The sequence below is a fragment of the Petromyzon marinus genome, chromosome 38 (assembly GCF_048934315.1).
Source record: "Petromyzon marinus isolate PM22_M1 ecotype Great Lakes invasive population chromosome 38, UKy_Petmar_22M1.pri1.0, whole genome shotgun sequence".
Taxonomy (NCBI): Eukaryota; Metazoa; Chordata; class Hyperoartia; order Petromyzontiformes; family Petromyzontidae; genus Petromyzon; species Petromyzon marinus.
The window spans coordinates 2,119,415-2,132,131 of NC_133704.1; the positions used below are offsets into that span (position 1 = coordinate 2,119,415).

The window sequence follows — 12,717 nt, forward strand, 5'->3', positions numbered from 1 at the left end:
CCTTCCTCGGGCACCTCCGATGAGCACGGTTGGCTACGTACGGTGCGAAAGAAGTTCAACATCGGGACAGTCCTCGACTTACGAATACAATTAGTTCCTGAGACCCGTTCGTAAGTCGAACGGTTCGCTAGTCGGAACACAGTAATCTACTGTATTTAAATGCGCCCACACACCCACTCACTCCTAGCACGAGGCTAACTCGTTACCACACACGGAGGATCGCTCAGCTGAACAATATAGTTCAATTTGTGAGAGTAAGGGTTCGCATTTTAAGTCGATATAAACAAAATAATGGAAGCTGGTTCGTAAGTGTGTGTGTTCGTAAGTCGAGAACTGCCTGCACACACGCACATGCTGAACGAAGGCAGCCCCGCGCCGTGTCGGCCACGGAGGATGTGCTCCTGCCGGACCGTAGCACGTGGGGCTCTCGCACGAGAGGGCGTGGACACGCGTGGCGTCACAAAGGAAACGATCACGTGAGCGGTGCGTACATATGCGCGCGTCCGTTCCGTCTCGACACAAGTCCATCCAGACCACACCTCTGATTCGGACGGTTGGCTATGTACGGTGCGACAGAATACGTACGTGCATACGTGCATACATACGTGCATAAATACGTACGTTCGTAAATCAGGTCACTGAGTGCCCTCGCCAGTAATAGCCAGTAAGCCGGCAGCAGCAGCGATTATTTGACAAACCCGACTGCTGATGACACCCAGGAAGTGGAAACCGATCCAGAGTTTTCTTCCGTAGGACCTAAAGCTGCTTGATAAATCGTGGGCAGGAAAGGCCCGACCCCTACGGTGCTGGAGCCGCATGCGGCTCTTCAAGGAACTGCTTCGTGACGTTACGGAGCTATTCAGAACAAGGCCGTAGCCATGGAGCAAACATTGGGGAGGGACCAAATCTTCCAGGGGGTCTGGGGTCCCCCCCTCAGAAAAAATCTAAATTTGAAAATGAATTTCCTGCATTAAATATGAAAAAATTCACTAACACATAGGATGGACTTTTTATGTATTTTTTACAATATTGTCTAATAGTGTATTGTATTACATTGCTCTGTTTTTTCTTTTTTACTTATTCTTGTTTCATTGCATGTAATGGCAGAGATTAGGGATGAATAAAATACAACCATAACCACAATCATATCAACAGAAATCTATTTTATAGCAATAATATTAGGGGGGGGGGAGGGGCATTTTGAGCATATATATTATAATTACGGCCTTGATTCAGAAACCCCAGCGTGTCGTATTCAGCACCACAGCGCATCATGTCTCTTCCTGTTAATTTCTTGCCCGGCCCCTGCCCTAGGGTCGAGGCGGAGCCGTCGCACAGGCGACAGCGCCCGCTGCAGCGGTGACGCGCTGCCCTGCTGTGTCGCGGCACGTGGTTCAGGAAGGCGACCATTAAGCGAGTAACGCGGAGCGCAATCTGAGAAGGGCGCAACGAAGCGCGGAGAGACACGTGCTCGGAATGACACCGAGAGGCAGCAGGAGGAGGAGGCGCGTGGATTAGAGAACTCACGCGCGGATTCGTGACGTGGGCCCCACTGTGAAGAGGGGTGAGTGGGTGTCGGGCAGGCGGGACCGTGATGATGAACAGTGGTCAAGGCTGATAACGGAGCGGCAGCCGATGAGTGGGACGACGCGTCCTGGAGGATGGATCACCGGGGAGATGGAGCGATGAAATCGGTTCGGTGCTGGGTGGATTAAAACATCGTAGGATCGTGAGATATGGCGGTTTTGAGAGGGAGGCCTTCTTCCAGCGGTGAATATGCATATATATATTATTATCAGAGCATAAGTACTCTGTGTGGTTAATGCGGTCACGTGATTCCTTGTAAAAGGGTTTCTATTTGGCGTTTGAACATCTTAACACCTGCTGTTTTAGTGCCAGAAGGGGTAAAACCTCTTCTTGTTTTTCACATTTTGAAACAACGACAACGACGACAATAAAGATAACCGGGGCGACCGCGGGGATTCGAATCCGCGAGCCTCCCGGAGGCAGGGGCGACGGCGAGGGCCCTACCTGCGGCCGACTGCGCGCACCCCGCGAGCGTGCACGCGCGCCGCTCGCCCTCTCCCTCGGGCAGCACGAGGCAGAGCACGGCCAGCAGCGAGCTGACGGCCAGAAGGGAGCAGCCGCCCCCACACAGCACCACGCTCACCTGGGCCCGGGAGGCAGGGGGGGGGCAAGGGGCAGTGGGGAGGGGGGGCAAGGGGCAGTGGGGGGGGCAAGGGGCAGGGGGGGGCAAGGGGCAGTGGGGATGGGGGGCAAGGGGCAGTGGGGAGGGGCAAGGGGCAGTGGGGAGGGGGGCAAGGGGCAGTGGTGGGAGACACAAGGGGCAATGGGTAGAGAGAGGCCAGGTTTAGATAAACATCAGACAAAGTAATGTAGTGGCTGAAGAGATTATTATTATTATTGTTGTTACGCTATGTCACCCTGCATGAGAGCCCCACCGAGTCCCCAGACTCTGTGGACGTGGTGTGCCGGGCGGGCGGGCGGGAGCACTGCTCGGGTTCCCGTCGCGCCCGGCTCACGGCTCGGATTAAGCCCCCGCGAGAGCGCCAAATCACCGCACTCGGCCAGCCGATGGAGTAATTCACCTCTCATTGTACCGAAAGCATCGCACACAGCAACGACCCCCTGTGCGGCACGCTGTTGGGCCGGGTTGCTGTTCGATTTCCGCTCACTGTGGTGTTGGCCACCAACACCACAACGACGATTATCCGAACCGGTCCTGGGCCTCCCCTAGGTCGGCTCGGCCTCAAATGAGTACCTGGTGCGGGGTGTAAACATTTTCCACTCGGGAGACAAATGCGGTGGGGCGTGGTGCTGGTCTCACCCACCCCCTCGTCTGCCGTGGCTGCCTTCATGGGGGGTGGTCTTTGTGTGCTGCTCACCCATCCAAGCACTAACCACGCTCAACCGCGCTCAGCTTGCGGGAGACATTGGGCCCAATTATGGGGCATTGTTTCCTCGCTCACGGTCATCTGACCCGCTGGCACTCACGGCGGCTGTCGAGCCCCACGCGGTGAGCACGTGGGGGGCCTCCTCTCCACCGCCCCAGACCCTGCCTCTGACTGGCGCGCGCTTCGCTCCTCCTCCTCGCATCCCCCCCCCGCCCCCTCCAATCTCCAGATCATCCAAAATGCGGCTGCCAGACTTCACTCACTCACCCCACAACACCCACCCACTCACTCAACCCCCACCCACCCCAATCCACCCACCCCACCCACCCTCTCCACCAACCCCACAACACCCACTCACACCGCCCTACCCACCCACACCGCCCTATCCACCCCACAACACCCACCCACTCAACCTCCACCTACCCCACCTACCACACCCCACCCACGCCCTGTCATCTCACTCTACTCCCCTCCACGCATTCTCCTACCTCTGCCACCCCCCCCCATCTCACTCTACTCCCCTCCCATATTTAAAGAGAAAGGTGATGTGGAAGAGTGTGGGAGCTACAGAGGAATGGCATTGATGAGTCACGCCATGATACTCTGGGGAAATATCACAGAAGGGAGGCTGAGGAAGCTGGTGCACATTGACGAGAATCGGTTTGGATTGAGACAGGGAAGGTCAACAATGGGTGCGATCTTTGCACTCAGAAGAGTTTTGATGGAGAAGTTCAGAGAGAAGAAACGTGACCGGCACGTGGTGTTTAGTGATCTATAGCAAGGGTACGACAGGGTGCCTAGATAGCTCATCTGGTGGTGTATGAGAAGAAGAGGTATTCCTCAGGTACATGTCCAGCTGATCCAGGATATGTATGAAGGAGAGAGAATGAACGTGCGGAGGAGCTGTGGAGTGTCGGAGACCCTTCAAGTGAAAGCGAGAGTGAAGCAAGGTTCCGCCCTGAGCCCCTTCCTGTTCATCGTGGCGCTGGACACACTCGCGGGAGACCTTCAGAGGGAGCCCCCCTGCTGTACGCTGTTTGCTCACGACATCGTGGCTATGCGGTGAAAGCAGAGGGGGGGTAGTGGAAGATGATTTAAAGATCTGGGTGCAAAAGATTGAAGGGAATGGGTTGAGGATCAGTCGGACAAAGACTGAGTATATGGTGGCACATTTCATTGGCAATAATGCAGAAGGAGAATTGGAAATTGGAAGTGACCAGTTAATGAAGACGAACGAGTTTAAGTGGCTGGGTGCAACGATGTGGTGCTGATGGGTCACGAGAAGGAGAGACGAGAACAATAACACGGGCTGGATGGCTGAAATGGCGAGAGATGACCGGCGTGGTGTGCGATAAGACGGTCCCAGTTTGGTTGAAGGGAAAAGTGTGCAGTGTATAGTGTAGTGTATAGTAGTGTATAGTAGTGTATAGTGTAGTGTATAGTAGTGTATAGTAGTGTATGGTGTAGTGCATAGTAGTGTTTAGTGTAGTGTATAGTAGTGTATAGTGTAGTGTATAGTGTAGTGTATAGTGTAGTGTATAGTAGTGTATAGTGTAGTGTATAGTAGTGTATAGTGTAGTGTATAGTAGTGTATAGTGTAGTGTATAGTAGTGTATAGTGTAGTGTATAGTAGTGTATAGTGTAGTGTATAGTAGTGTATAGTAGTGTATAGTGTAGTGTATAGTGTAGTGTATAGTGTAGTGTACAGTAGTATAGTGTAGTTAAGAGTGTAGTGTATAGTAGTGTATAGTGTAGTGTATAGTGTAGTGTAGTGTACAGTAGTATAGTGTAGTGTATAGTGTAGTGTATATTAGTGTATAGTAGTGTATAGTAGTGTATAGTGTAGTGTATAGTAGTGTATAGTGTAGTGTATAGTAGTGTATAGTGTAGTGTATAGTAGTGTATAGTGTAGTGTACAGTAGTATAGTGTAGTGTATAGTGTAGTGTATATTAGTGTATAGTAGTGTATAGTGTAGTGTATAGTAGTGTATAGTGTAGTGTATAGTGTAGTGTATAGTAGTGTATAGTGTAGTGTATAGTAGTGTATAGTGTAGTGTATAGTGTAGTATAGTGTACAGTAGTGTATAGTGTAGTGTATAGTAGTGTATAGTGTAGTGTATAATAGTGTATAGTGTAGTGTATAGTAGTGTATAGTGTAGTGTATAGTGTAGTAGTGTATAGTGTAGTGTATAGTAGTGTATAGTGTAGTGTATAATGTAGTGTATAGTGTAGTGTATAGTAGTGTATAATGTAGTGTATAGTAGTGTATAGTGTAGTGTATAGTAGTGTATAATGTAGTGTATAGTGGAGTGTAGTAGTGCTATTGCATGGGGCCGAGTGCTGGGGCACAAGAAAGAGGGAGGACCAAGCTATGGCAGTCACAGAGAGGAGGATGTTGCGGTGGATGTTGGGTTTAGCAAGGAAGGATAGGGTGAGAAATGGAGTGAGAAGAAGCCTCAAGGTGGTAGAAATCACAGAGAAGATGAGAGGCTGGTAGAGAGACAACAGAAACATGTATGTTGGTCAGAACGTGCACGTGATGCAAGTGGAAGGAAAGAGATGAAGAGGAAGGCAGAAGAAGAGGTGGAGGGGGCGATGCGGTGCCATGGGACGCGGTGGCTCGAGGAGCCGAAAGAGAGACGCCACAGGACAGGGCAGCGTGGAGAAGGTTGGCAAGGACAGCGGAACACCCCACGTGGGTGCGACAAACGCGTGGAAGAAGAAGACTGCTGGAAATGTCCACATGGTGACAAGCCACTTCGTTGTGCTTTTATTTGTGATGACCAGGTCACTGCTGAAAAAGAGCTACATAGCTCAGTGGGCCTTACCTGGTAAAATAAAATAAAACGTTTAGTTTAAAGAGACACAGTACGGGGTTCTGACTCAAGCCCTTCCTCCTTCAGTGCTCTGGCTGTAACTGACTGCATCGTTCTCTCTGTTAAAATAGCTCGGCCCAAATGTGATCCCTAATTGCTTTCGGGTTAGGCCACACGCGTTGGTAGCTTCACGCCAAAAGTGTCGTCAAGAATCCTCAACTACCCCGACGCGACTACACCCCCACGATCTCGATCACAATCTTACCAATAGAGGACCCCCCACCCCTAAGCTTGCCGATGGCTCGAAACGTCTCGCGGGCGAGTTCAACTTCGACAAAAGCACGACGGCGTTTCGCTCCAACTGCTCTGAGCTCCCATCAGGCAAGGGGGACGCGGAAATCGAGTTAGATTCATCACAAGACCATAAATATGTGACAGGACTGAGGAGGCCACGCGTGTTGACGTCGTGTCCCGGCGAGCGTGTACACAGTGCCGAGACGCGGTCACGTTCAGACGCTGCACGCACGCGCGCCATAACAAACGTCCCCCCCACCCCCTCCTCCCCCCACCCCCTCCTCCCCCCACCCCCCACCCATAAACCCCACCCCCTCCCCCATAAACCCCCACCCCCCTCCCCCTGGGGCCTCCCTAGACACCCCCCCACCCTCCCCCACGACTGACATTGGCTACAGGTGACAGTCATCGATTTACACAACCTGTTCGCGTCTGCAGTAAATCGCACGCGTTGGCCTTCCCCAAGCGTGATAACGCCGTGCGCTGCACAACACAGACACTCGGCGGCGTAGCTGTCCGAGTGTGCAGGCGGTGCAGCTGCACCGGGGGGGGGGGGGGGCAGGCACCCCCCTTCCCACCGTCCCAATTGAATGCCTTAGACCAGGGTCCGTGTTGACCACGCTACACTAAGCCACTGAATATAGTTATTTAATGTCACGTGTAAGCCTACGCCGATATTAATTGCTTTTGTGAATACTGCATCAAGCGCATTGTGCGAATGGCCACTGACGTGGGCTGTGAGGCAGCGCGGAGCTCTGTCTACGCGGGGGATGATGATGATGCTGATGATGATGATGATTCACGGGCAGGCGGAGGCCAAGTCTATGCCACGATGCACAGCTGATTCCATCGCTCCGTCTCCAGCGTGGTGGTGCTGGCGGACGTAGAGGCTGTTTCTCCAGAGGCAGTCTCTACGGCTGGACCCAACCCTAAACTAAAATAGAAAATAAAACAGTTTTTTTTTATATTTGACCAGACAAGGCACACTGAGCTGTATAGCTCTTTTCTCAGAAGCGACCTGGCCACAAATGATAGCTCAACAATTATATCAACCAAATATTTTTAACGCGTGATGTTGATCATAAATGTGGAGGGGAAACCCCACGGAGAGAGAGAGACACGCAAATTCCAAATAGACAACAGGCATCACGGTCGGTATCGAAGCCACGACCTCCTGTATACCAGGCGAGGTAGTTAACATCTCGCACACGACCCCTTCTGGCTTGTGACCGAACCAAGCCCCAATAAGGTGGAATTTAGTTTGTTTTATTTACTACACGGATAATGATTGCCCGGCTATTTAACCACGAGAGATCCGTGGTGAGTGAGTACAGCAGTAGCAGCAGCAGCAACAACAAAACCAAAGACAAAGACGTCAATGTTGTACAGAACGAGTACGGGGTCCTTAAACACAATATCTATTTATACTGGAGGAATCCGATGATCTATTAAGCTCTTTTCACAGAAGTCCAATACAAAAACACGATAGGAGTGCAAAGTATAGGAAAGGTAAACAAATCACGATGTATACTGTATCTATGTTTATTTTACCAAACGATAGCTCAATGTGGTGGCCCATCGCGTGGAAACGCCGCGTGCTTCCTGACCCACGCGTTCCTCTCTGTCTGTGTCTCGGTGTAATTCCGAGCGCGCCTCTCCCCGCGCGTTCCCTGGCGAATTGTCAGCTTGTGTTCTACGTTCTGTTGGTAACGGCCGCGCGTTTCGTCCCATGGCACAGCAGAGAGCGCGGATTGATGAACAACTTCCTTCAGTCGGGCGCATGCTTCCGTTTACTCTTCATTCTCGAGCTTAGTCGGACGGTGGTTGTGGCGACGCTGCTGCTGATGATGCTGCACGTGGCTGCCTGTAACCCGGCATTATGGAGGCAGCAGCAGCACCAGCGGGGATTGATGGATCACCGAAACTCCATTCCCGTGGGCGAGCGTCGAGGAGCAGTGGGACCCTGGTTCTCCATTCGTTTGTTTATCCCTAAACTATTATTTTTTAATTTTATCAGGTAAGGCCCACTGAGCTATGTGGATCTTTTTTTTTAGAAGCGACTTGGCCACATATGATAGCTCAACGAAGTGGCTTGTCGTGTAGAAATGTAAAGCAGCCAAATACTCTAAAAACAAATTTCTAAATGTGGAGGGGAAAAAACCGGAGAAAATTATACGCGGCCACGGGGAGAGAGACAACGCAAACTCCTAGTATACAGTAGCAGGCGTCAGGGTCGGGATCGAACCCACGACCTCCTACATACCAGGCGAGGTAATTAACATCTCATAGCCACCGCGGTGCAGTGGCGTGATTGGTTGCCCCCCGCCAGTCAACCCCCCCACCCAAACCCCCCCCACCTCCTCAGTGACCCCCCCCCCCCACGACGCTCCTCCATCCGCCCATCACGTTACTTCAAAGGCCCCATGCTGGACAAGCGACGTGACTAAATCATCCCACGCGTAGCAACGTGCGGCTAGTGAACTTTAAGAACCTCGGTTGCAGATACAATCAAGACGTGTGAATGTCGTCGCTCACATTTTTGAAAATTCGTTCATCGATTTTTCCCAACCAACCTTTGACGGAGATAAAACAACGAGGCGCCCTGCCGTACCACCTGGAAACACTCGGAGAGACGCAAAGACTCCACGCATCCTCCAATAATACTGAGGACTTACATGGATATTACTACTACGACTGTTTATTTTCATTTCACCAGGTAAGGTCCACTGAGACATATAGCTCTTTTTCAGCACATGGGCCAATAACCATTGAACCATTGGCCAAAACGTCACCAATGATGTTTTCAATGTAAGGCCACACACATGGTGTGGTTGTTGTTACTGACGAACGCATTGAGTGTTTTTGTTGTTGATTGTGCACCACTGGTAGCAGCAGCCTTCAGCATGGCCAGATAACTTGTTTAATTCCATGGAGATGCTGGCCATGCTCGGCCATGGGCCCAGCCCAGTCGCGTGAATTGTGGCTACCACGCGAGATGGCAAAGCTTGAGTGGTGGCATCAACATCTTGAAACCGCCCATGCACATAAATTATGCAATAACCCAATTAGCTTATGAACCGTATATATATAATAAACCCGCTGTAGTCTGCGCTCCATCAAAGCCCTCTCGTCGTGGTCCGCAGCAGCAGCAGCAGATCTCGACGTTGGCATCGAGCTCCTGGGCCACATTGCGGCTGTCATTATAGACAAGAGCAGACGAATGGAACCCAATTGGATCGTCGTGTTTGTGGTGCCCACCGCTCTGTCGCCCTCATTCCCCCCCCCTCCTTCTCCCCCCCCCCCTTGTTTATCTCCCCCTCTCTCTCGTCTCTCTCTCTCTCTGCCGGTGATCTCAGCTGGGGGGGGGTCACTCTGCCTACTCGTTGGTCACGTGGTTGGCTGTGTACCCTGGCTGGTGTTGTGCCACAGTCGCACACGTGGGTGAGATAAATACCTGCACGGTCCTCTGCAAATGTCACGACATCTCGTCACGGTGGCGAGATATTAACTAGCTCGCCTGATATACAGGAGGTCGTGGGTTCAATCCCGACCCTGACGCCTGCTGCTGTATATTTGGAGTCTGCGTCTCTCTCTCTCATCATCATCACGGTGGCTAGGAGATGTTAACTACCTCGCCTGGTGTACAGGAGGTCGTCGGTTCGATTCTGACCCTGACGTCTGCTGCTGTATATTTGGAGTTTGGGTGTCTCTCTCTCTCTCTCACCATCATCACGGTGGCTAGGAGATGTTAACTACCTCGCCTGGTGTACAGGAGGTCGTCGGTTCGATTCTGACCCTGACGTCTGCTGCTGCTGTAGATTTGGAGTCTGCGTGTCTCTCTCCCCACGGTCGCGTGGTTTTTTCTCCGGGTCCTCCGGGTTTCCCCTCCACAATTAGAAACACGCGTTTAGATTATTTGGCTGATATACGTTTCCACGTGATAAGCCACTCTGTTGAGCTATCATTTGTGGCCAGGTCGCGTCTGAGAAAGAGCCATATACCTCAGTGGGCCTTAAATGGTCAAGTAATAAAATAGTTTGTAGTCTAAAATATATAAATAGACATTTATCACGAGAACCACTGCTTGCGAGACCAACGCCCGGCGGACGCAGGTGCCACCAACTCCGAGCCACCTCTCGCGGTACCCCGAGCGCTATCGTGGCGCGTGGAACCCGGAAAGGCGACCACCAATTCAAAGCGACCGAGAGGAGTGAAGCGAGATCGGCGAGAGTGGCTGCTTGACCGCCAGCCAGTGCGTTTATAATATTATAACCAATGGCGCAGCCAGGATTTTCAGGTGGGGGGGGGGGGGCTCCAGCAATGAAACATGATAGAGGAGTTGTTAGTAAGTAAGGAGTTGTTGGTAAGTAAGGAGTTGTTAGTAAGGACTGGTCCCTTGCTTTTTATTCGACGCGTGTGCGGCGATGGCGCAGCCATCGATCGAGGGTCAAATTCGAACCGCGTTGTGTGATCGGCATCGCGCTCGCTTCAGGGAATTCGTGTTCTGTTTACGCAACTGCGCACAATTCTGAGTCACTTATAACCTCTTAACCGTTACTTATTGGCAATTATGGACTCAGACTATTGTCCTATCATCTCATAGAGTCCCTGGCACACAATAACATGCTGCACAGTGGCAGTCGCAAAATGACGATTTATTAATAATAAACCCCAATGATCCGATAGAAATTAGGGATTTCGATCGGATCATTGGGGGGGAGGCACGTGCCACCCCCCCCCCCCCCACTGGCTCTGCCAGTGGTTATAACATTATTACTTTAGCCCCCCAACTCCTGCGCCCCCCTCGCCCGCCCAGAATGCGAGAGCGCCGTCTCCCTCTCTCTCGCGCCAAACATAATTGGCGGGATGGCGCGTAGAGTGGCAATGACGTTGATTGGCTCGGAGCGCTCGGGGAGCGCTCTCGAGTGCCACAGGCTGAATTATTCACTCACGCTGCGCGCTGCGGCGCAGAGAGCGGTGGGAGGGAGAGGATGGAGAGCGGTGGGAGGGAGAACGGTGGGAGGGAGAGGATGGGAGAGGGGTGGGAGGGAGAGAATGGAGAGGGATGGGAGGGACAGGATAGGAGGGACATGATGGGAGGGAGAGGATGGGAGAGGGGTAGGAGAGAGAGGATGGGAGAGGTGTGGGAGAGAGAGGATGGGAGAGGGGTGGGAGGGACAGGATGGGAGAGGGGTGGGAGGGACAGGATAGGAGGGACAGGATGGGAGGGAGAGGATGGGAGAGGGGTAGGAGGGACAGGATAGGAGGGACAGGATAGGAGGGACAGGATGGGAGAGGGGTGGGAGGGACAGGATAGGAGGGACAGGATAGGAGGGACAGGATGGGAGAGGGGTAGGAGGGACAGGATGGGAGAGGGGTGGGAGGGACAGGATGGGAGAGGGGTGGGAGAGAGAGCGGTGGGAGAGGGATGGGAGGGACAGGATGGGAGAGGGGTGGGAGGGACAGGATGGGAGAGGGGTGGGAGGGACAGGATGGGAGAGGGGTGGGAGGGACAGGATGGGAGAGGGGTAGGAGGGACAGGATGGGAGAGTTTGGGAGAGGGATCGCAGTGGAGGGGTCGAGGAGGATTCTCTGCCTCCCTCCCGCCTCTCTCAATCCCGCTAACCTCCTCGAGCCAAAAAACACCCTGCCCCTGGGTTCACATTAATATTAGCATTCACATTACTATTAATATTGCTATTCACATTGCTATTAATATTACTATTCACATTGCTATTAATATTACTATTCACATTGCTATTAATATTACTATTCACATTACTATTAATACTACTATTCACATTACTATAAATATTATTAATATTACTATTCACATTACTATTAATATTAGCATTCACATTACTATAAATATTATATTACTATTCACATTACTATAAATATTATTAATATTACTATTCACATTACTATTAATATTATTAATATTACTATTCACATTACTATTAATATTACTATTCACATTACTATAAATATTATTAATATTACTATTCACATTACTATAAATATTACTATTCACATTACTATTAATATTATTAATATTACTATTCACATTACTATTAATATTATTAATATTACTATTCACATTACTATAAATATTACTATTCACATTGCTATTAATATTACTATTCACATTACTATAAATATTACTATTCACATTACTATTAATATTACTATTCACATTACTATAAATATTACTATTCACATTACTACTGTCTGGAGGACAGTCTCGTCCCTTCACCTGATGAAGGCCGCTTGTGTTGTGGCCGAAACGTCGTGAGAATATTATTGTGTTATTTTATTTGATCAATTTATTATTTTATTCTCATTCTACGTGACTTCACCGAAAGAACCAAAGAAGATGAATCCTTGCAATCACGAAAGCTTTAAATCGAAAAATGTTACTATTCACATTACTATTGGGTTCATTACTATTCACTGGGACGCAGGGTAGGCACTCTGTTCTGCTCATGCACGCGCGATGGCTTTTAGCATTCAGAGTGAAATCTACGCTGGTTGACAAATAACATCTTCCCACGTCCATTCGTCCTTATTAATCTTAGCAGCTCCTAAAACTAACAGCTGCATTACGGCACCATAATGGTTTTAACTTTTTATTTAACTTTTGCGTTTCATGATTAAGATTGTACTTTACATTTCAGGATTCTTAGGATTCC

General features: G+C 50.4%; 1 protein-coding gene across 1 annotated transcript in view; it reads right to left on the reverse strand.

Annotated features, from left to right (window-relative positions):
• Positions 1-12,717, reverse strand: part of LOC116950271 (LHFPL tetraspan subfamily member 7 protein-like) — a 101,494-nt gene that overhangs the window by 76,658 nt on the left and 12,119 nt on the right. Inside the window, exon 2 of the mRNA XM_076072495.1 lies at positions 2,032-2,170. Within this exon, the coding sequence (XP_075928610.1) occupies positions 2,032-2,170 (139 nt within the window). The remainder of the gene's footprint in view (positions 1-2,031; positions 2,171-12,717) is intronic.